This window comes from Corvus hawaiiensis, chromosome 6, assembly GCF_020740725.1.
Source record: "Corvus hawaiiensis isolate bCorHaw1 chromosome 6, bCorHaw1.pri.cur, whole genome shotgun sequence".
Taxonomy (NCBI): Eukaryota; Metazoa; Chordata; class Aves; order Passeriformes; family Corvidae; genus Corvus; species Corvus hawaiiensis.
The window spans coordinates 40,951,914-40,977,595 of NC_063218.1; the positions used below are offsets into that span (position 1 = coordinate 40,951,914).

The 25,682-nt window shown below is 34.7% G+C and overlaps 1 protein-coding gene across 5 annotated transcripts in view; it reads left to right on the top strand.

Moving 5' to 3' along the window:
- Positions 1-23,145, top strand: part of FUT8 (fucosyltransferase 8) — a 105,877-nt gene extending 82,732 nt beyond the window's left edge. For all 5 annotated transcript variants that reach the window (XM_048306133.1, XM_048306137.1, XM_048306134.1 and 2 more), the window contains 4 exons: positions 5,214-5,460; positions 6,657-6,833; positions 12,731-12,881; positions 16,420-23,145. In XM_048306133.1, coding sequence (XP_048162090.1) covers positions 5,214-5,460; positions 6,657-6,833; positions 12,731-12,881; positions 16,420-16,737 — 893 coding nt within the window. In that variant the 3' untranslated portion in view covers positions 16,738-23,145. The remainder of the gene's footprint in view (positions 1-5,213; positions 5,461-6,656; positions 6,834-12,730; positions 12,882-16,419) is intronic.
- The last annotated feature ends 2,537 nt before the right edge of the window (positions 23,146-25,682 follow it).

Consider the following 25,682-nt stretch of genomic DNA (forward strand, 5'->3'; position numbering starts at 1 on the left):
GGCACTGTTGGCATGTTTGAAAACATTTTGGTGTATTTACTCCTGAAGGTATCGAGATTCAGCCCCTTGGGATGACAAATGGGACAACACTATCCATATGGCATGTGAAACCTGGAAAAAAAAGGACTGTGTTTTCAATTTCTTTAAAACAGAATTGCACCAAATTTATTCAACACCTGTCTGCCTTTAAAGGCTTGGTTACATAAAGGATGATTAAAAAATTAATAAGTGGAACACTAGTGAGAAAATCAGAAACCAAGTTCAGAAATTCTGTATTAAAATTGTACAAAGGAAAAGCTTAGGGAAAAAACCCAACATTTAGATATATGAATTGTGTTTTACATCGACTGTTTAAAAAGAAAAATACAATTTTTTTCTGATGGCAATTCCATTTTATAATTCAACTATGGCATAAATCTCTTACAAGGTAACTTTGTTTAAGTATGCAAATGCCCAGAAGATAGTTGTAGGAGGTGTAGTCTGCATCACAAAACAGATAAAAGCATACTTTTACTTTCTTCTGAACTAGTTGACAATTGATAAAGAGCATAACATGCTGTAACTTTGCGTAGTTTTCATTTTTTTACTGTGTCTGATTTGCAAAGAAAAGCACTGAGGTGTCACTGATGAACCCTGAACCTGCTGTCCTTTGCAATATGTAACAGGAACCAGCAGGACAATGAGGAGCCTTGAGAGAATTCAGCACAGTCCTCTCACCATATCCGGTGCTAATCAAACAGCTTTCCCATCACTCTGACATATCTTGTGCAGTTGAAATGAGAGTTTTTCACCTGGGTAAGGTTCCATATTGGCAGTCAGCCTTTCAGGCTGTAGAGCTTGGTTAAGTAAATCTGTGGTTGGTCTATGGGAGTTGATATCAGCTTAATTAAGTATATTACAGAAACAGAAAAGCAGGGAAGCTGTTCCATTTTTGCATCAGTTTATTCAGTGTTTCTAGCAAGACAAACCGGAATGAAATTGAAATTCTCAGTTATAAGACAGGAATGTCCTTAGCATGGTGTTCTTTGGCATACCTTTTAAGGGCTTCTTGAAAAAATACTTTGAAATTAGCTGGTGAATTTTGAAATAATAGGAGAATGAATAGCAAACAGGTTTTCAGTTAACATTAACTAGTAGTAGTGATTGCATGGTAAATGTCAGCCTCCTTTCAGGTAAGAAGTTAATGAACACCCAATGAAAATGGCCATCCGAGTGCAGGCATGAGCCAATGTTCAGATGGCAGGAAGTAAGCTTAGCTAAAATGACAAAATTCCAAAGGTCTTTTTGAGTCAAACCAACATCTTTAGGCTTCCAAAAAAAGAAGTTGATAAGAAAGATACAAATAGCAAAAGTTTTTAAAGGGGCTTTAAATTAGGGTAAATTGAAAAGTAGGCAGACAGTAAGATTATGCCAGGTCACAAGAGGGCTGTAAGGTCATTAAGGCACATTGGGCTACTGCAGTGAAGCAAAGTTACGCTTTTTATAACACACAGAGCTAATTTCAGTATTTAAAAAGTAATCAGTGGGTCTCCTGGAAATTGAAACTGTGTTGCTGATGTATTAGTGATGAACATATCCAAAAACTGGTAATAAACAAGAACTAGATGCAAATGGCATGGGTCATCTGAATAAAAATCAGTTTCAGTCCAGGACCTTCCTCCAGAGCACGTTGTTATGATAAGAATGTGTGTTTTCAATATTGCAGTACTTTATGACTTTTGCAAAAACACTCAATCTTTAGTTACTCAGTGAGGTAAAATCCAAAACTGGACTAAGTTGCAGAACTCTGGAAGACAATTATTTAGTTTATTCCAAAGTGAAAAATAGCACCTGGAATCATATGAAAGTTAAGCTATAAATAGAATTATAGTGACAAATTTTGGCAACTGTAAAAGTAAAATAAATCACATCAGAAGAAGTGACTTGAAGTATTGCTGACATGTAAGTTATGTATAACAACTCTAGAGGTATCTTCCAACCTAAATAATTCTGTGATCAAATGTCAAAATTGTGCCACCACTGAGTAGGGAATTGGACCTAATTGACATGATGATGCTGTGATTTAAACTACCAACATGAGAAAAATACATAAACATTAGTATGGATTATTACCTTTTATGGCCTATTTATTATTTAACAAAATACATCTGTGAAGAAAAACTCAAATATATTACAAATTAGAGAAAACTGAAGTGTAGATTAAAAGTTAATTCTGTATTTTTAACTCGGTTTCATTATCTTCAGTTGAAAATTCATATGAATCAGCAATGAGACTTACTGTTTTCTAATGTATCTGCTTGTCTGTTGATCTGACTGAGTTTTGGTTATCTCCTGTATCATTGATTTTGATTGCAGCATATTTCTGATTTATTTTATTTTAAAATAAAACAATAACCTGCTGTCCAAAAAAGGATAACAGTTTTTTAAACTATGCATGTTGAAAATTGGGCAAGCTCACTGCCTGTTAGGAATCTTTGTCACAAACACTGTGAAAAAACAGTTATCAGTAGGGTAAGAATGCTTTCTCTTGCCTATAAGGCTGTTGCAGAGAGTTGTTTACCCCTTCAGGGTTACTGAAGAGTTTCTCTGCACTGGTTTTGTCCAGGACTAAAGCCAACAGTTGCTGTAAGTTTTCCTTTTACTGCATCTGCTATCTCATACTTTTAAAAATGAGTGAAGACCAATAGGGAGCTTTTCATTGATTATTGTTCAGGACAATAATATAGGTAATAAAATCTAGAGAGTTGCCATAAAGTTTTTTGGAATTGTACACATACCTGTGTGTTTGATTATGCAGATGATAATTGTATGTAAGCAATTAACAAACTAAACATTATTGAAATAGCCGTGACCCTATTTATGACTTGATTTGTAATTTTTTTTTAAAGACTACACTCGACCTAGTAGGTAATTTTGAACAATCAAATTCTTTGTTTTTCCTTAATGAAATACATTTCTTTTGTTTCTGATTTTGATTCTCAGCAAGTCTTGCAAATTCATTGCTATTCAAACAGTGTATCACATAGAGCTGAAAGCTGAAATCTGAAATTCTTTTTTCACAATCTTCTTTGATATTCGGTAATTTTGGTATACTTGAATATAGTTTGCTATATATGCTGAGAGTTTTCCTAGTTATTTCTGGCCAATCTCATTTTCTTCAAAACCTTAACCCAGTCTGTGGAAACTTTTAGAAGCACACTCTTATCCTTTAAATAGGATGGAACAATGTATTGAGTGCTTTATAGGGTAGGAATGTCAATTAGTAGGTTGGATTGCTCAATCAGCTTTATCAATAACAAGATTTTCCAAATGACTGTCTTTACAGACCAACATATTTATTCAGTAATACAACAAATTTTAAAAGCTTGTCAGTGATACTGTACTTAATAAAAATCCACCTTCTATATGCACTTTTGCATCACCTGCTTTTTCCCCTCAAAAGGTTTGCAGCAAATTCTCTTCTCTAGTTTAAGATTGAAGTATTTTCTTTCTTGTCTTGGCTAAGATTGCTGTTGTTTCTTTTGCCACCCTGTTTCTTCTCCCATTCTCAGTTGAGGGGGAGAAGGTGAAAAGGATGGAACCTCAAGCATTCTTTCATACTATTCCCAAGCTAAACGTTTCTTGTCTAAACTTTTGCCTGATATATCTGCACCAGATTTAGCACTTCCCTGGCTTCATGCTGCTTTTTTTTATTGCAGCTTTCTGAAGTCATACTAACAAAGTATTATCCATCATATTATAGGAAGATTTAAATGCTCAATGTTTTTACTGAATTGATGAACTTTGATTAAATCTTTTCTTATGAGTGTGATATAATAGGTGGTAAAATATGAACTGGCTTCTTGAATTAAAAAGAATCATCCATACCTGCCGTATGGGAAATTCTTCTAAAGAATCCCTTTACCGTGACGGTATACAGTGCAGTGATGAAATATTGACATATAGATACCCCTTGGAAGACAGATTTCCAAATCTGGTAAAAATGAATTGAAAATACACCCAAGGATAACAAACATTCCTTATTTAAATAACCATATCTCAGAGAGTTACTGCAGAATTTTGACTAGTCTTGCAAAAGTGCTGTAACCTTTGGGATCTTTAACCATTCTTAAACTCTTAAACTCATTATTCCTTCCCTGAACTGATTTTTGTAGCATTAAGATTTACTTGGGCATCAAAAGTTATGAGTTTTATTTGCTTATATTTAAAGCAGTTTTCTTTCCTGGCTCGTGAGCACTAAAGGGAGAACTAACCATCTTTGCTGGTAAATAGTGCAGACAGTGAAAACATTATTTTGGAGGAAATGAGCACACTAGAAATATCAGCTGAAATGTTCAATGCTTTGAAAATGTAATGCTTTGTTTTGTGTTGTCATGTATTATAATTTGTTTCAGTATATGAACATAGCTTTGAATTGTCAATTATGTAGACTGTTGTGTTTGTGTAGTTTGTAAAAACTCTTAAAAGATGTTTAGTGGCTATTAGGCCTTGAATTAAAGTCCCATCTAAACCATCTGTATATTCTACTGTAGTTAATATTTAAAACATAACAAATTCTTATCCATAGGTACATCACGTGCTTATATAGTGCTTGTGTTTTCCCTGATCTATTTAATTTTCTACTTCATAGTTTAAGTTCTTGAAGACAGGAATTGTCTTTCTCCGCTTCTAACAACAGAGTAGCTAATTCAGTGGTTATAATGATGTCTGAAATGCTGAAATTTACTGCAATAAAATGTGTTCAGAAGAGCAGCAGAGCTGTAGTTATTTTCTTAATGATTTCTTATGCCTTAAAATATTTCTTTGTTTAATTTTTGAACAAGTAACTGAATTTTAGACAATATAGATAACCAGTCTGTCCAGATAAGCTTTAGCACACAGTAATGGTATAGTTGTCTATAAGAAGGTATGAATATATGAACAGGAACACATTTAATAGTTAATTAAGTACCAGCTGCTAAGAATTCAAGAACCTTCAATTTTGTTCTACTTTGAGTGCATTGTTAGATATAGTTCCTATATTAATCTAGTCTAGAACTGTGGTTTTTATTAGATTTGTTAATGCTATTTTGAAAAAGCAGAGCAAGGGTTAGGTAGTCTTTTTGAAATTGAAGATACAGATTAGTTGATATGTTTGGGGTATTATTTGCCAATGGTAAAGCTTATTAATTAAGTAAACGACTTGACTCATCTTAGTATGTATTTTAAAACAGGTGAGGCTAATGATAAGGATGTTCAGGTGGTGGAACTTCCCATTGTTGACAGCTTACACCCACGACCACCTTATTTGCCCTTGGCTGTCCCTGAAGACTTGGCTGATAGACTAATTCGTGTACATGGGGATCCTGCAGTGTGGTGGGTCTCACAGTTTGTGAAATACTTGATTCGTCCACAGCCTTGGCTAGAAAAAGAAATAGAAGAAGCCACAAGGAAACTTGGCTTCAAACATCCAGTGATCGGGTGGGTATTTCGTTTTCTTTTTAACTGTCTGTGCTTTAATATGTGTATGTAGTGATTCCTGTTCAGGAAGAAATGTTTCATGATGATAATCAGAGTCTCAAAGTATTTTGTGGGGAGAGGGTGATTCCTAGAGGAAGCTCTTATTTTTTAACTGTGCATAATACAAGTTGATTACAAGTACTTCTTCAGCACACTTGTCCACCTGTAGTTGGACAGATATATAAAAGGAAGCTCAATAGAAGGTTTTTTAACATGTCCTTCCACATCTGGTAATACAGGATTTCATTAATGTAATTGCCTTATAGCTTGTATTCCAGGCACTTAACTGTCTGGGTCTTCTTTCCAAATGCCAATAGCTTTTACATTTGAGGGAAAAAAGGCTAAGCCTACATTTTACTTGCCACAACTCACAACTAATTTTATCACTGGCTGCATATGAACATGGCATGTGCCTTTCCCTTCCCTGCTGGTGTTTTCTCAATTGTTGTTTCTCAAAGGTAAAGATGAATTGGAAAGGTCTGTGTGGGGAGATACATGGAGAAGGAAGAAAAGCACCTATGACTAAGAAAAAGCAGCTTGTGGGAGAAAGGTTTTGCCATCATGTAGTGTGGAAAATGTTGCTGCTGCTGTGCTAGAGTCTGCTTCCTTTACCAGAATTTTCATTCAATCCTCAACTTTCTTTTCAAGAAAGTTGAAAAGTGAAAGCACACAATAGGTTTGTCCAAGTGTTAGTTGGCTTTTGACCTTAAGTCAGTAGGGCACTTCACCAACGCTGTATCTGAAGACTTGTTACATTTCAAGGAGGTCAAAAAAATGCCTTTGTAACTACCTTAATTCAAACTATGCATTATGTGATGCAAATATTCCTATTTTCCTTTTGACCTGTATTGATCAAGCATTATCTGTCTACAGTAGATAACTTAGCCTTGTGCACAAAAGGAATGCCACCTTACATGCTATAATTCAATGTCCTTCATTCCTTTCTTTCAGTTACCCTTTGCCTTCCTTGTGAGATTATTATATTGCTTTTGAGAACAGACTGACATCTAACTTCATGTTGTCAGTGTGTCTTGATGGACATGGATGAGTTTTAATCCTTCCTTTTTTTACGTAGGGATTCAATTTAAAATTTCCTTTGCTAAAGTATGTGTAGTATTTATAAATAAATGTAATTCCTAGTTTCTACCTTTTTCCAGTGTTCACGTCCGAAGGACAGACAAAGTAGGGACAGAGGCAGCATTTCACCCCATCGAAGAGTACATGGTACACGTGGAAGAGCGGTTTGAACTTCTTGCTCGCAGGATGCATGTTGATAAAAAAAGAGTGTATTTGGCTACAGATGACCCTTCATTGTTGCAAGAGGCAAAGTCCAAGTAAGATGAATAATGTTTATATTACAGTTCCTTCCAGTTACCTTTACAATTTCTGACTATTGCGCACACAAGTTTTAGTGTAGGTGGTTTTTTTATCCTTTATTCAGTTAAGATTGCATTTCATTTTCCAGTGATTTCAATTTCTCTCTCAGATACGTGTTTTTGGGATTTTTTTTCTCCCAAGTATGCTTTTCAAAGCTTAATGTTAAAAATCTAGAAGAGTTGAGCAAGATACCTGTGATTATTTAAAAACAAACTAATGATGTAGAAGGAAGGTAAATATAAATAATATATGTATAAATAATATAATAAATACACAAATTCTTATTGAACATGCATATTAAAAATAAACTACTTAGGAATATTGTAAAAACTGGTAATATATTAAAAAGCATCACCTGTCCAAAAAACACCAATCTGTGAACAGTTGACGGAGGAATTTTTATAAGTGAAAAGCTGATGATGAAGCTCTTCCCTCTTTCAGAAGGACTTCTATGGTGATAACATAGAAGACTTTCGCCCTACATGTTGAATAATTTTGTCCTTTAATATATGTGAGATTCTCAACTTCTTACAGTGTCTTTGTCCCTTTCTTTGCTCTGTGCCCTCTTCTAGCTCTCTAGATACGGATACATAGTAAATGTTCATTTACTCCTATGTGGCCTGTATTTCCTTGTAAATTAATACTTCTAATTAATTAATTAATACTTTTTTAAAATCAAGGCAACTTGATTTTAAAGTTGATCAAAGTAGTGGCAAATTTTTGAACTCTTCTATTCTTTATGACATTCTTGGAAAAATATAAAAGGTAACATACTACATAACAGATTTTCTTTGGACATGCAAGGTAAGCAGAAAATGTTATTTTGTAGTAGAAGAATTTTCTACAGCATTGAAAACCTGTCTATTTCAACTGTGCTGTTTCTGTTTTTCTTTCCTATCTATAAAAGGCTGCTGTTTAAAATTATGGTGTTTTGTAAAAACTGAATGAACAAACAAACTCCAGATGATGGCAACCTAATCCTTCCTTTTTTGTATGTGTAGAGGCAAGAACAATAGCAGAAACAATGATAGCATTTAAAATGCAAATCTAAACAATGAAAAGACAGGTAATACAAAGTTGAGATTATAATACTTAATTCATTATATTGTCCTAAATAACTTTAATAACTGTTTGTAACTTAACAGAATTCAATATTGATGTAACAATATTAGTTATGCATTTTTATTTTTGTTTAACTTTCAAGCCTTACCATTCTTTGTGAATAATGAGATGCTCTCCCTGTAAACATATCATCCCAATTTTTCAATAGCAACAAAAACTAATGTAGAATTGTAACTTGTTCAGTACAACAATACTGAATTTTATTAAGAATTACAGCTCAAGTCCATACCAAATCACAATTTTACTTTAATATGGTAAGATACAGCTCAGTAGTACAGCATTAATTTTATGTTTTCTTCATAAAAGGCATAGAATCTGTAAGTAGTGAAGAACTTTTTATGTGTTACGGCTGAGTTTTCAGGTCACAGCTTACACTGAAACATAATTTCCTTCGTTGCTTGCACCCTACTGTTGCTTGCAGCTTCAGATGCCTTGAGTAGAAGGCGTTTGAAACTTCCTGTGATTTCAGAGAAGGCAGGATGCAATTTGATGTTTGGGCACTTAATAGCATCTGAAGGCAGGTTAAGGTCATGTTTTGGCAGTAAAGAAGCTTTTCTTCCTCTTCTTGTGAAATCAACTATAGATTGGTTTACACTTCTGACAGAAATGTTCTAGTCACATTGAACTACCGAGCTTTGATAGAAACAGCTGTCACATTGCAGTAGCTTATGTTGCATTCATTATTTGGTGCAGTAATATTAGTAAGTCCTAGATACTGTATCTCTACATGAGAGTGACTGGCTGTCAAACAGCGTTGGCATTTAAGTAAAGAAAATCTAGCCAACATTCACATGAATAGGCATGTTGTTTCTAGCAAGAGAAGTATTTTAAACTATTCATAGTCATGAAAACAGAAATGTTCTGACTTAAGTTTCAGAAACTTCCCTTGCAGTCAGATGTCTACCAACTGCAAGTACAGTAGTAAAGATAGTGCAGTCACTACCACCAGTTTGTAGAGTGTTTGTGTTCTATTTCCAGAAGAAGGAAAGAAGTGACATATTTTCAGAATTAGGATTATGTAGAACAACTTTAGTAGAGAGTAGCATGGTTGAGAGTTCAGCAACTGCAATGATCAGACGATTAAAGCATGTGACAGCTTCTGGTATTTATCTTAGATAAGTGATGTGTTAGGGATGGTGTAAATTGCTTTCTCTTTGGCTGATTTAATCGTTTTCACATGCAAATTTTTGAATATCTGGTATATCTATTTCTAGTCTATAATACTACTTGAAGTATCTTCTCTCTTTAGGGTATTCAAAATAATACAGATGACATATACATACATTTTTAAGATATCATATTTAATGTGTTTCTGGTTTGTATATGAACCTATTTAGGTGTCTTTCTCTTGTACATGAGCACAAAAATTCAGCAAATATTACTCTTCCTTCCAGAATGTCTACCTGTAAAGTCATCTTTATTTTCTTTTTTCTCCTTTTTTTTTTACTGTTTATTTACTTCCTCAGTAGCAGGTTAATGTCTCTTCTCCCTTTATCCTATCTGTAGTTTGGCCAACCCTCCCCACATAGTATGCCTGATACATAGAATTCAGCAGTGCTTCAGAGTACTAGAATCTGATGAACAGCTCATATCTTTTCCAATTTTTTTTAGAGCACCTGTACATAGGTTTTAAGAATCTATCAGATAGCTTTAGAAGAACTGGGTATTATTTTTAGATATGTGGAAGAGATACACTACATATATGTAATCCAATACAAAGGAAACAGAGTTGTGCCAGTTTCCATTATTTGGTTTTATCTTGGAACAGGCTGCCCAAGGAAGTGTAATACCACTGTCCCTGAAGGTATTTAAAAGTCACGTACATGTTGCACTTCCAGGACGTGGTTTAGTGGTGAACTTGGCAGTGCTGGGTTTATAGTTGGACTCAATGGTCTTAAAGGTCTTCTCCAACTTAAATGATTCCTGGGCCTTTCCTGTTTCAGAAAAGAGACTATGTGAGTAAAGCTAGGAGGCATCCTACACAACATTGTGTTTCAGTGATTCTGTCAATAAAAATATGACAACTTACTATGTATGATTCATTTTCTACACATTCAGGAATCCTAGTAATGGGTTTGTGTCCGTGTTCTACTTAAAAAAAAAAAAAATTCCCCAAAAACTTACAGTTAAAGTATTACATTATTCATAGTATAAATACAGATGGAAAACGGAATGGAAGGAAGCAAGAGCTAACTATAGAGCTTTGGTAGTTTCATTTTCTTTCTTCTTTGCAGTCATTGTGGCAAGAATAGCTTCAAATAGAATCTACAGCACCGTAGGGAGTGGGAAGGAGAATTAAACCTCACCTGAAGTCAGTGGGCCACATACAGTTTGAGAGGAGTGTGCATCTGGCCTTTTTCTGTATTTTTCTTTATGCTCTGCTTTCAGCATGTGTTGGAGACAGGGTAGTGAACCAGAAGGTTCTTTGGTCACACTAAGTATGGCTGCTATTTCACTCATATTTTAAAAGAGACCTCTTCTCCCAAGCATGAATGTAGCGTTGTGTGTGGGAGACAACATAAAAGTGCTTGTTTGAAAGCTGAAAAATGTGAGTAGATAAATTACAAGCTTTGATGACTGTTTTGAAGAGTGGGCTCTGAAACCGTTGGTTAGATGAATTTGGATCAACTTTATAAAATGGAATGAAAGGCCAGATCTAAAAGCATCTCAGAGACTGGTTCCAGAATAAAGGAAAAAAGGAGAACATTTTAAATATATGCATTAAAAGATGCGTAAATAATTCTGACCTTTTGTTTTTTACCACATCCAATATGACACTTTTTCCCCTGTGCTTCATTCCTTAAAGTTATTAGAGTGATCTTTTGCTAATAAGAAATCAGATTCTTCAAGAAAAGTTCTTTTGTATCTGCTCAGCATGTGGATTCTGATTTTTGAAGTCTGAAGGAAGTGATTAATTTTAGTGGTATTCCTGATACCAAGAACTTGCAAAGGGGTGTGCAAATATCTTTACCATGTTTATTGTCCCTAGAAATGCCATCTCCTATTAAATGTTCTTTGTGTTGCTCCACTCAGAGTTGTTTACTGAGATAAGACTGATGCTTATCTCTGTTTCTCAGCTAGTTCTTAGAGTAGAGGATGACGTATTTCCTTTTGGTCTGTACTTTTTTTTTTCTTTTAAAAAAAAATAGGAATATGATTAACACAATGGAAATTGGAATAGAATGTGTCCCAAATATTGTGGTGTCATCTGTTGGGTTTTGAGAGCTAGTTAAATATTGACAAAAAAATGCTAGACATGAAAAGATCAGAAAGTTAAAATTGTGAAAGAGTTCCTACTGAAAAAAACTATTTATAGCTTCATATGCTTCTGTAATTTCTCAGAAGGGGTATTATCAGTTACTCTAATATTATTTCCACCCTCTCTTTCTTTTTTTTTGTTGGTTTTGTTTTGTTTTTCTTGTTTTTTAATATAGTAGGAACTTTCCCTGACATTCATGATCAGGTACACCCATACATTCCACATCAAACGTGGGCATTTTGCATACAGTTTTTTGATTTGCTTTTGAGATAAATTTGCTGATTTGGTAGTCCCAAAAGCCAGCTATAGTTGTCCATTTCACTTTCGAAGACAGTTTCTTCATATTTTTAACATTGAAATGGAATAAATTAGGCATGTTCTTACAAATGTTATATTGGCTGCCTTGCTCTCTTGTGAAATGTATTATTTATATTTGCAATGAAGTTATAAATTTGAAAAAAAAGCTTTTATATATATATATAGTTTTGTTTTATAGTAAGTTGTGTAGTTGAAATTTTGTAGTTGGCTGGTTAGTTATGCGAGTTGCACTTCATGATTGAAATATAATTGTTGTGTAACAGCAATGTAGTTACTACCTTTGTTACATCTGTAATAATTGTCTTTGGTAGGAGGCTGACTGAAAATTTAATTATTCATGCTCCTTGCCACAGTTTCTTTCAGATTTCAGTTACCCAATACAGAAGTGTAAATTTTTTGAGAAAGACCATTATTTTCCAGTATTTTTTAAAGGATTTTTTTTTTATTTTTAAGTTATTGCTACATGATAAAATCTTTTATTTTAATATAACATAAACTAAGGTTTTATATTTCAAATAAAATATTTTGACTTAAAGTAGTACTTTTTTTTTTTTTGTAGTAAGTCAGGAAAAGTGTATTGCCATGGAGTTTTACATTTATTTCCTTTTGACCAGTGAATTGGAAAATTTGTTCTCCATATGGTCTTAAGAACTGGGAAAGACTTTTTAAATTCTTTTCATTAGTTTACATGCCTTTATTTCATATGTCTCTTTTACAGGTGACTGGTTTTTTTTGCACAGTGTCCTAATCAGTATCTAATAGTATGGTAATAAATGTAGTCTAGTAAAGTCAGAATCCTGTATCCTATTTAGCAGTAGAGAAAACTAAGTGGTCTGACTATATTTCATCTAAAATCGGCATCATTTACAGAATGTGGTATATACTTCCTGATATTTCTTTCACTTCTTCTACTTTGTTATGTATCAGACAGACTTACAGCATCTTTGTATTTAAATTTTTTTCTAGATGAAGAGAGGGCATGCTTGGAGGCAGCAGTAACATTCTAGAAGCTTCAGCAAAATTGTAATTAATTTCCTGTAAAGCAGAGGCTCACTTAAACAAATTAACAACCTTATCTTGCAGCAGAGGTAATGCTTCTTAAAAAAATAAAAATGAACAGAACAATGCTATTAACTGTGCATTGTATTTTCACAGGTATCCAAATTATGAATTTATCAGTGATAACTCCATATCCTGGTCAGCAGGACTGCATAACCGATACACCGAAAACTCCCTAAGAGGTGTCATTCTGGATATTCACTTCTTGTCTCAGGCAGACTTCCTGGTCTGCACATTTTCATCCCAGGTAAAGTGCAATGCAGATACAATGTAGATTATATTTAACAGTTCTAAATCATCGTTTTCTTCATGTGTAAAATCACACATGATTTTACTATTAGATGGAAGTGGACACAAAAATCAAAAGTTAAAATTCACATAAAAACTAAATGCTTTCCACAGCCTCAAATGTAAATTGTCTGCTGCACTGCAATGAAAAATAAGTAACAAGCATAATATTAATATTAATATATGGTCAATGCAGTGATATATTGTCTTTGACAGGCATAATTCTTAATAAAATTGCTGTAGCAAGAAGACAGCAAAACAACAAAAAGTACAGAAGTCTCTTATCCCTCAATCATGCTTGTGCATATTTTTTTACCATTTTATTTACCACTTTATTTACCATTCACCACATCCTGTTCAGAGAATGACATTTTATAGCATATTTAAAGATTATTAATATAGGCTTTTTCAGACCAAAGACATGAGTAAAATCCAAAGTAAAAATCTTCACTAAGAAGAGCTGTGAGGAGCCATCCACTTTAATAATAATAGTTTAACTGAAGTACATCCACTGAATGCATATCACAGTGAAAGAGGTGAAACCTACAGCTGTATGTCTTAAATGCAACATGTGCATTGGTGTAGAGACAGTTCATGGTCTGAAGGAACAATTATATGGTCTTGGGTCAAAACATAATGAAAAATCTGTAACATTTTCTGCTATTGCTGTATTCAGATGGCTGTGTTAAAAGTGATAAATGTTTGCTTTAAGTAAACCCCTGGTTATAAACGTAGTTAAGATGATACAGGTTGATCAAGATCTCTGGAGGGCATCTGATACAACCCCCTTCGAGGGTACCTTTGTGGTACATGGTGTCTTTGAGCTCAACTCGCATTCTGTTTCACCATGCATTTGACAATAGACTTGCTTATTGGATAACATATTTGGTTTTCCAGAGTTGGAGAAAATTCTACTGAAGTATAGGAAATCCAGTGTTAGATTGTTACTGTCAATATCTGGACTATGAATTTGGTCCAGTAATTTACTTAATTTTTTCTAGGCAATTTCTTGTGCTTTAATAATTCTATCTCCTCAAAAATAATTCAATACCAGTTTTTCTGGGCATGCAACAATGTGGGTCTCTACAGAACCTTCATATATTGGGCTTTTCTAAGGTCTGTTGCAAGTTTTCCCACCATTCATAAAGTTTTCTTTTTATGGATTTAAAATTTGATTCTCTAATATTTGCATTGCTATGCCTGTCCTTCCATCAATTAAATAAACCATTTGATAGTCACGTTGGCCTTGAAGGTAAGCAAAATAAGGCCATTAATGACCATCTTCTGTCCAATAGGTATGAACAGAAAATAAGGTTAAAAATGTATTCTTACGTATTTCCAATGTGGTTTTGGGCTTTCTCATTAATCAATTCTATGCTGACTTTTTTTCCATTTTGCCAAAAAGAGTCTAAACTTCATTACAGAGATATTAAGAGAAAATGGTGCTACATGTGAATAGAATCAGGAATTCCCCTGTAGTAATTGGGTTTTATGGTGCTGAAACCAGAAGAACAGTGGTGTAAGCTGAAGAAGAGATATTTCATTAAAATACTGTTTTTAAGGAATTAGTCCCATCATAACGGAGAGTCAGGGGAAGCAACCTACCTTGACACTGTATTTCAGCAATGTCACATTAATTGAGTAGACTAATTAATTAATTAATTTTATAGAAAAGCTGCATGGTAGTTACACAAATCATAACATAGTAGGAGAATTAAGATTACAAATTACAGCAAAGATTTTTTTTGGTTTCTTCAGTCTTGATTTAGATGAAATTGTAGCTCCCTCTGACTGATGTATTTTTCTTCATAACTTCGTTTCTTTCCAGAATTTATTAGTCTTTGTATTTTTCATTGTACATGTAAGTATACAGGCTGCAGAACAAGGGATCTGGCAATAAAAAATGGGAGGCTGGCTTTAGCTATATTTCTGCATGTGCATATTTTGCCTGCTGTCCTCAACAGTTTACAGTTTAGTTACCCAGGTTTGGTGCTACAAAGAAAACAATTGCTGAGCGGAGCTGTTGAATGTTTTGTGTCAGATATGCAAGTCACACATGCTAAAAGCATTTCTACTGAAAAGATTTTAAATTTTTGTAGTGTGTATTCTCTGCATCTGCTTCCTGGGGTACACACACATGCAGAGAACAAAACCAAAATAGTCACAGAAGCTATAAAATAAATAGTCTTCTGCAAATAAATGGGTAGTCAAATTTGTTTCTATATTACAGTGTAATATAGTACCAGTGTAACAGGTACTTTGAAATAATTAACTTCAGCCTGATCATCTGAAAGGTACTTCTGAAAACTTATTTTAAAGTTCAGATGCAGAGGGATAAAAGGAAATCTATTACATTTTTAAAGCCAATGCCTCTCTCAAAGGAGCTAGGAAAGTACAAATACATCTAGTATGACTGATCAAAGTTCTATTCACTGTATCTTCAAAGGGAGAAAATAAAAGTAAAATCAAGCTTTGCTATATTAACATAGACTGAAAGTTATTAAAAAGCTCAAATGCTTCTTCATATTGAAGAAATCTGCTGTATTGTTAACCAACCTTTATCAAACTTATGCAAAATCGGAGAAAGATACAGTAATGGAAGTCAGAAGTCAGAAAACTCACAGTAGCCAAGGCGGACACCTGACAGAGAAGAGCTTTCTAGCCAGTTGCTGAAAAGAGCTTTTTTTCATAAGCCTTTTGTGCTTCTGGCAACTCTGAGAAATACAACATAATTCTGACGTGGGACTGTGTGTTCAGTCTGGTGAAAATTCCCTTCATAAAATGGGACACAATGACAAGTAAAAGTGCATCTTTCTTCCCACCAATGTAGTTACTGCCTTGATGGAATTCTCTTGTCATTTACTTGTCTTCTAAGTTGCCAACAGTCACAATACTATCACTGTTCTAATATAAACAGCATTTTAAAGCCTTGGACTTATGGAACTGTTTGGTTGTGAAAATTTGAACTTCCCTTAGAAAAGTAAATGCAAGGCCTCGTTACTGCATGATAAATTTTGAAAATGTAAATTCAAAGGGAAGTAAAATACAATTTTTAGTAGTAGTAGTATTAGAAAAAGAAAACTAATTTGCTTTTATATCTGATGGGCTACAGATCATTCATTTTAAAAAGCTGAATAGCTAGTGTTCATGTAGATGTTTTCATTTTATACCGAAGAGTAGACTGTACTAATTATTTACCTATTTATTTATTTGTTTATCAAATCTAATCACCAGAGGCCTAATTAAGATTCTCCAAAATGTCATGTTTTTTGTTAGTAAAGATGCAGGGATTCTGTGGTTTTTTTGGTGGGTGTTTTGGTTTGGTTTTTGATTTTTTGGGGGCTGTTGGTTGGTTGGTCGGTTGGTTAGTTGTTTTTTTTAACCCGGACATTCCAGACCCTGATCTTCTTGGGAAATATTACTTTACATTGGTTGTTGATTTCTGTGGTATATTTCAGTCACACACAGTATTAATGACTTCTGTTTTTATTTCTAAGGTTTGTCGAGTTGCCTATGAAATTATGCAGACGTTGCATCCAGATGCTTCAGCGTATTTCCATTCTTTGGATGATATCTACTACTTTGGGGGACAGAATGCTCACAACCAGATTGCTATTTATGCTCATCATCCACGAACTGCTGATGAAATTCCTATGGAACCTGGAGATATAATTGGAGTAGCTGGAAACCACTGGGATGGTTATTCAAAAGGCATCAATAGGAAATTAGGAAGAACAGGCCTGTACCCATCCTATAAAGTTAAGGAGAAAATTGAGACAGTCAAGTATCCTACATACCCAGAGGCTGACAAGTAGATTAAAAAGAAGACATACAGCAATTATTATAAAAAAGACTCAATTTTGATTGGTTCAAACCAGTCAACAACACACTAACTATTGATTTCTATGGGATTTGAATTTGCATTTTATCATGCAGTTAAAATCAAAGCCTTTGCAATGAAACTGGATCAGAAGTTGAGAACAAGTGGATGGGCTATTACCTGAACTTACTCTTAAACATTTTTGTTATATGCACTCTCACACATGCACACACAAACCCACGTACAACAGGAAAACTGTTGTTTTATACTTCTTGTCTCTTTCCAGGAGTTGTCCCAGTCATTAGTCTTACGTGAGCTTCGGGCTCTTTTCTCCGCCATTAATTGACAATAATGTTCAGACTTATAACACTGCCACATTGTGTAATTTGAGTGACATGAACATATTTTGTATGTGCAAAATTTGAAACATGGTGCCTATATTTGAAAAGTTTGTGACCTTTTTAGAAGAGCCATGCCTATTTCACTATGGGCAAGAGTCAACTTTCATCTGGTGTTACCGTGACCACTGAACTTGCTTCAAACAACAGAATCAGATTTCAGACTAGATTTCTTTACAAGTTTGGGGTTTTTTTAGCATTCCATTGATTACTTCTCATCATTAATAAAATAAAGGTTACATTCAACAATAAAGTCTCTTAGGAACTTTTGTAAACAATGCCATGAACAGATTCTTTAGTACTGGTAATTTCTGGACATTGCCTTTGATTGAAAAAAACCAACAACACAAAATCCGCAAACTAAGGAAAAAAGTAGCCAGAGTTTCATTGAATTTTAGACACTTGTGTAGTTCAACAGTTGTATAGGGCACAGTGCTGCTCAGCTTTGTGGACAGTAGGTAACAGCAGAATTACTTCAGTGGCTAAATTGCTTACATTTACCCTCTAACACTATTTTCTTACCCTTTCTCTTCTGAAAATAATTCGGGCTTTAGGGTATTATGGATGGCCACTTAGCATTCTGGCATTGAATGTAATTACTTTTAAGTAAAATACTGCAGGTTATCCTGTTTATAGAACTTGTCGGTCTGGACTACTTTAAAAAAAAAAATCTAACAGCTTACTCAAAAATAGTAGGTTTCAAGAAAATATACAAGGATGAATTTTTATGCATGTCATAAGATTGTTATTAATTCTTAGTGTTTTGAAGTCTGTTGCTAGTCAGCTCTCTATTAAGAAAAGAGGTAATTTACAAAATAATTTTACAAACAAATTCATAGATTTCATGGTTGTGTATATATATATAATATGTAAGATAGCAAGAAATTGTTTCCAAATAAAAAGAATATATTAATAGTATTTTATTGGTTCTAGTGGAATCCGGTTTGGATCACTGGCAGTGCTGAAAATGTTTGCTATTCAGAGACTGAGAAAATGCCATGTGAGTAAAGGTTAAAACAGCATGGCTAGTTGACCTTAGCAAAGCAAAAGTATACTTAATTATGTTTATGAATAGACCAAGGACATTGTTAACATAATGAATGGATGCACTTGACCATGAATACATTTTAGACTGAAAACTAGACGGAAGTCTCTGGCAATGTGCAGTTCAGCAGCAGGCTTCCAATTGAAATGGTGGTGAGATGGAACTGGATTGTTGTGTGAAGGAATTACGAAGTAGTACTTGCTGACATTACTTACAGGACTGATCCTGTAGATCCCCTCCAGTAAGGTGTTCCTCAACTGAAAAATTATTTTGTGTCTTGAAAAAGAATAACAAAATCAAAGTTGAAAAACTTTGGGGAAAAAAGATACATTGATCATAGTGTTAAATAGACATATCAGTAAAAATGAGCATAGATACCAAATGAGATTTAAAGACTGATTGAAGGATAATGGAAAATTAGAAAGACTGTCCAGGAAGTGCTAAAGGTGACAAGGTCACCTTTAAAAAAAGGTAATTTTTGCAACAAAAGGTATCTAGAATCAACTGGTGTTTCTATGTCTTGAAGCTGCTAAGGAAGCAGCTTTATGACAGTAGTTTCCTGTTCAAGTGATGCTGGTAAATTTTCCACTAGTTCAGGCAAATATGGTATTTCAGAGGTACAAATGTAGGCTAAATTATAACTTTTTTTTTCTTTTTACTTTATTTTCAATTGTACATATAAAACTACTACTACTTTCCTTTTCGACTTGAAAAAAGATCTAAACCCACGAGCATTTCTTCCTCAATAATTAAGTCAATGCATTTTATTTTTGGGAAAAACTAGTTTAATTGTTTCTCCACAAATACTACATTAACTTAATTGATATTTAGAGATTTTGAAAATGTTTTAATTTTTAAGCTATTTACGTAGAGCTTCAGAGCCCATCATTTTTAGTTCATTTCTGAGAGTGTGATTCAGAAATAGTATTCATAAATAAATTAACATGAAAATTTTGCCATAATCAGGTAACTCAGTTGAAAATACAACAAAAGAAGATAGAATATCTGAGATGAGCCCAAAGGCAAGAGCAGATCTTCTGGTGTGGTAATGAGAGAACTGAAAACACTGATGTTGTAGAAGATGTACCTATTTAGTGTGGCAATTCTTCAGCAGACTGTAGCTGACAAAATATTGGCAAGGTACACATGCCTCCTTACATATTCTGAGTACCTAATGAATAATTAGGTCATCGTCTTTGAGAAAACGATCATGAAATGATACAGAATTATAGCATTACTGTTAATAATTCAGAAATGTACTAATGCAGATGCTGTGATCTTATTCCCCAGGGTTATATGATCCTCTAGTGCTGAAAATTCAGTATTTCTCAGAGGAAGAAATCTAGCAATACCCTGCTTGCTAGATGCATGTTTCTAGAGATTTGTTTCCTTTAAGACTACCAATTAGTTATATCTTGGAATCCTGAGACATTGGTACATTAAAACTGATTTTGTTTTATATTAACAAAATAAATATTTGAGACTTTATTCTCGGTGTACAGTGGCGAAGGACCCATGGGTACATGGAAAAGAGACCCCCAGATTTTGGTAGTGGCTCACAGAAAAGTGAAATAATAGGAAATAAAAATTTTGTCTCAAATACTTGGGAGAAAGCTGAATCTTTTGAAGGCTGTGAACTCATTAAGGTACTAGCCAGAAAGCTTGCGAGGAAGCAAGCATACATTGTGTTTGTTCTGTTTACCTTGTAGCCCTGCAACAATCTAGTCTTGTAACTTTTGCCTCATACCAAACCATCTTCTCTGACATCCATAAAACAACAAGCTTTCATACTGCCTTAAACAATTGCTGTTTAATTAAAATTTTCCTTTCTAAGAAACATTGGTGTGAATGTGTGCATATGCATGTTGCATACATAAAACCCAATATGAACAGCGCTCTTTTGTTCTTTGCTGTTTTACATTATCACTGTCGCATTCTCTGGAAAAACTGACTTGCCAGGTAAATGTAGTGTCTGGAAGCTTCATATTCTACATGCTGCTTGGAAGCTAAGAAATTTATTCTGAGTGGTTCAGTTAACTGGTCTTCTGTGACATCGATGTGCCACTGACCTGAGTTCTGTCCTTGATTTTCAGCTCAGCCCATGGTCAAATGTGTGGGATTTACAAGCTGTCTCTTCCAACATCCTGCCCATGTGAACTGCTGAGTATTATGGATTTGTTCATGAAGGATGATGTTTTATTTCAAAGTTTTGACATATTTTTAAATGCTTACCTTCAGATAAGTCTTTTGTTTACCCCTTCTATCACTGAATTTTAAGAAAACCTTAAGGAAAACAGGAAGATTTTTCACCTTTACCAATTTTCAGAAAGGAGAACTGATGATACCTTTTTTACAGAGAGATATTCACAATGTAAATGTTTCCTTCATAATGGGTTTTATGTTTCTTTGGTATGCAATTATAAAATAAGGCTCTTCTGAGGTAGGAACATTATAGAAAATAAGTGGAAAATTTTCATGACAAATTCTAGTTAGGGGGAGGGAGATTTTTCTTCATTCCGGTCGAGTAGTACCTACCGTTTGGAACCTTTTCATAACAGTGAATTGAACTTGGTTTTTCCAGGTCATTAGTTTCTTCACAATGTAATTTCTGATGTGACTGAGGAACCAGATAAAAATAATTAGCTTAATTTGGGAAATGGGAAGGAGAGAGAGTCTAGTAACACATGATATTGTGCTTTTAATTTGAGTTGCTATATCATCTTGTAAAGCCACAAATAAATATTTCAGTACTGGGTTAAGGACCTCTGCCAGTGAAATCATACTGCTATTGTGAGAAATACATAGAATTTGCAACCCTCCTTTTTAATTTTTGCCTAATACCAGTCGCAGTCATGTATAAACATGGTCATATTCTGATTGTTGGGTTTTTTTATATTACAGTTTCATTCCAATTTTGGTGGCCTGGGAGCAGGTTGTCAAGGGGTTCAAAAGATTGTGTGGTTTTCTTATTGTATAGAATTAAAATTGTATTTAAAGCTCACTTAAATTCTAATTCCCTTAGGTGCCCCTAGAATTGTAATTGTAGTCTCCAGACTTTGGTCGAGGTCCTCTCTATGTACCTGTAAGCTTACGTGGAGCAAGACTGAAGCAAAGAAAGTTATTTATAAATATGAACTGCTTACAGGTTGTGTTTGACTTCATAGTATCCTGTTCATTTCTAAAAAGCATGAAACATGGCACTGCATGATACAAATAAGAGGACAGTATAAAATTCTCAAGTCTGCAGAAAAGAATTGCTTCTCTGTTTGCCTGCATCGCTGGTTGCATTCGCTGTGTACAAGATTATTGAGGAAGTACGTAAGGCAGAGGTCTTTCAGCATTACTACAGAATCCTGTGCACTGATGTTTGCTGGTCTTTAGCCCTCTCAGTACTGTGCACAGACAATGGTGGTGATGTTTGCTGTTCAGTGGAATCCCTTTATTTTTTATGCTTGTTTCCTTTGACTCAGCTTGTCGGCGGAATCCTATTGCCACTGCAGTTCAAACAAGTTTGGATTAATGTAAAGGCCTGTCAGTTGTTTGCACAGAAATGTCTTTGCCATTGCTCAGAATTAAGGTCACACTTGGGCTGACTCCTCGGGAGGTGCTCTTGAGGGAAGGAGCTGTCTCCAGTGCACTGTACTGTACATGTTCTATAACTGCTGGCAGTACGTGTACTGGTTTTACTTTCAGTTTTGCATGATTTTTCCACTTTATCCAGACTCAACGTTTTCTTTTCATTTTAGTATATTTGTGAAGGGTTTTCTAGAGGATGGTGAGTTGAAGTCCCAAATGCCCTACATTTTCTTTAAGAAGTGTAACAGACCCCATCCCATTTCCTCTTAACTGTCTTAAAGATATCCTTAAGTTGCACCATTTTAATAGAAGCAGCTAGGTTGATGTTTCCTGAAGACTGTGCATTTTTTTGCCCTTCCATTAGCCCTGCCACCTACTTGAATCTGATCCTGATCTAGTGGTTGTATGAACCTTCTTCAAACCTTTCTGCTTCACATATTTTGAGTTCCTTACCCAGTTGTCATTACTTGACCAGGATTCCAAGGGACTATTCTGTATTTGGTTTTTCATAATAACATGTGAAATTATATTTCTGGCAGATTTGTGGTTTTGTTTTTATTTTTTTAAAATGTGTTTTTATGTCATCCCTCATTAGTATAGTCAAAGATCCAAAGGGGAAACAACTATAATCTGATGCACCTGATAAGTGTTTAGGAGGCTTACAAGGCATAGAAATTCCTTTAATAGTAAGGTTTACAGCTCATACCATGACAAGTATCTTGACCAGATGAAAGATGTATTTTCATAGCATTCCCTATCCATTTTTGGCTAGTGCTTATTATACACTAATGCCTGCAGCTTAATTTGCAAGAGACACAATGTGGATGCAGTCTTTTTACAGGACCATGCAGCTTAATTTGCTACTCCTCGGCCTTGGATTCCTTTATTTTAACTTAGTGTTCCTCTCTGGCAAATTTGTGGGTTTTTTGGTGTAATACAGCTGCACTGTTCTCAGTTAATTAGTCCACTCCAAGCAGAGCCATGAGGATATTGCAGCTCAGCTGTGAGAAGCCACTAAATGTAGAGATTGCTGTCCAATTTGGCTGTCTACAGAAGATCCATCTTTTTAAGAAGCCTAGTACATTTGCTGATACCTCTCCAAATAGTAGCAAACTGGAAGAATGGAAGGAAACCAAAAACCAGGACATCCTACTTGCTTCTTTGGGAATGAGAAGGAATTGGGCCTGTGTTATGTTGGTGGGAGTAGTTCTCTTTAGTACTTCAGCTTATTGCTGGAGAATGACCTGTGATGATGAGTTTATAATTCTAAATCTCTGGTCAGTTTGTAACATCTATAAGATTTTGTTTTCACTTGAGAATAAAATTGTTATACACAATAAGTTCAGACTTGTGGAATTAAACTGACAGTTTCTTTCTTGCCTCAGATGGTGTGTTAGCCTTTCTTAAAATGATGGTTGCCTATGAATAAGATTCAGTTATTCAGCAAAGATAGAAAAATCTTGTTAGGCTGGCTTGACCATGTTTTAACCTGTATGTCAGTAGAGTTTGTACAGGGGTTAGAGAATCTTTACATAATAGATTTAGGATTGATAGATTTGTTCCCTTAACTGTTCATTTTGCTCATAAACAACAGAAAAATTGTTTTGTTGCTATAAAAAGTTAGAGTTGCAATGTATCTCCCTGCTCAGCATGTATTTCTCATGTGCTATGGCTACTTTTTATTACACTGATTCATATTAGCTTGTTTGTATGTTTCTGTATTGCTCAGTCCTTTTGTCCAATGTTTAGACTATAAGATTTATGATCCAGGAGTTGCCTTTTTTTGTGTTTCTACCACTCTTGTCCCAGTGGGATTCTTCATTTAGTAGGATCCCTAGACAGTACAGTAATATGAATAATAATTGTAGCCATAAAAAGGCTTAAACATTTAATCTGTAATGGTAAATTCAATATGATTTTTTAGTGTTTGCTTTTATTTATGTAACATTAATATTTTGCTTAGTTATATATATTGCTTATTTGTCATCATGTGTGTATAAAAAAAAGTACTTAACCCTCAAGGAATCCATGTATCAGAAGTCAGATTCAGGAAGTTATCTTAGGTCTTTCCTACATGCTGATGACATTTGTCATTGGTAGTATATTTATATCTTTGGTTCTGAAACAGCACAGTGATTTAAGAAATTGTCTTGTGTACTTTTGTGCTCTCATTCCTTCTCTTGGAAGTTAATAACTGACCACGTGTATGCTAAATCTATATCATTGTGAATTGAAACAGGTTCATTTCCATGCTGATTGGTCTGGTATATATTATTCAATGAGAATTTTGGCAGTAAGCGTGAATGTATATCCTCAATTTCTGTGCTTTTAAAATTGAGTAGGAGAATAAGTGTGAGAGCCACTGCAATAACAGGCTTTCCTCACCTTTTGGTGCACTGTTGAGAGCCCTTTTTCATTCTCAAGAAAGCACATTTTAGGATTACACCCAGAAGATACAGATGCACACATCATAGACAGTTACGTATCTAATGAAGGGATAAAATCTGTTGAAATGTCTGAAGAAGGCTCGAGAAGATCAGGATGTGACCAAGGTAATGGTTGGCTTGATACGAAGGTGTGCCAGTCTTGTGATTAACTGGAATTCTTGCTGTTCTCTTCCTGGCCTGCCCCATCAGGATTCATTTGACAGACAGACATTATTTTGTCATGACTTCATGCTGGATGGACACTGGTTCCAGAATGTCCTGTTCATTTCTGATAAGATGCATCATGTAATACAGGTGCTCTGCTGTACTGCCTCTGTAGTAAAACAGTCTGGGTTTTCTCAGTGCAGTGTTGATACTATTCCCTCTTCATAGTTTCTGTTGAAGGGTTTCCTTTTGGTAAAGCCACACACAGTGGTTGAAAAAAAAAAAATATCATTCTTTACTGATAAGAATCTAATACTTTATTTCTGAAATAGCTGTAATTGGCCTTGCTGGCATGCAAATCCACAAGGTAGATTTTAGCTTCTCTCCTGATACAAGTAACTTACTACTGTTAGCTGTTGCCAGCAATTTGGTGCTGAAAGTAAGCTTTAAGCCTCTGAAAATACTTGTCTCTTATTACTGTCTGAGTGGTGACCCCTCCTGACAGCAGATGTATGGAGTCCACAAGAACCTAGTTAGGGCTAATTCCATGTGATAAAATTTTTTCTCTCAACATTGCCACTCTTTTGCCTAAGTCTCTTTTTCTCCAGCTTGAATTCATTTCAGAATTTAGAAATAAGGCAATAGTGTTGTCTGATTGAAAGGGAGTTGTAAATAAGTTTTCTAAGCATGCTGTTAGTACAAGGCACAACAGTGTCCATTACTCTCTTCATTTATGCAATAACTTCTCTAGCAAGTTCTCTACTGCTGTTGCCAACTTCCTTTGTTTCCAACAGATTGCCTTCCTGTCTCTGCTTATACGTAGAGTGGTCTTCTACTCTGTGCCTTTAGATCTCAAAAAACCCCTGCATGTGTACAAAAAATGAAAGCAGAAAGCTAAATGCAAAGATATTATTAACACATCTGTTTTTTTAATCAAATTTTATCTTCTATATATCACATTTTTAAATGTTAGGTTCTCAGAAGCAACAAAAAAAAAAAAAATCATTTTTGTTCTGACTTATTAATCCTGAAACAATAGACAAAAAGGTTACTAGGAGGAGTAAAGCTTTTCCAAAAACAGTAGTTCATTTAGCCCTAGCACAAACAATGAAAACTAGAAATCTCACTGAATTCCCCAGAGTAGAACTGCAGGAAAGAGTACTGAGAGTGCCAGGGTAGAAATACACAGGATTAGCATTTGGTTTTCCCCTGTTGGTTTCACAGCTCATCTAAATAGCTGCTTATCTGTGAGGAATCAGCATTAATTTGCATCTGTGGAACTGGACAGACTCTTTAGGGTGCAGGCTGCCTGCCAGAACAGCTATATGAA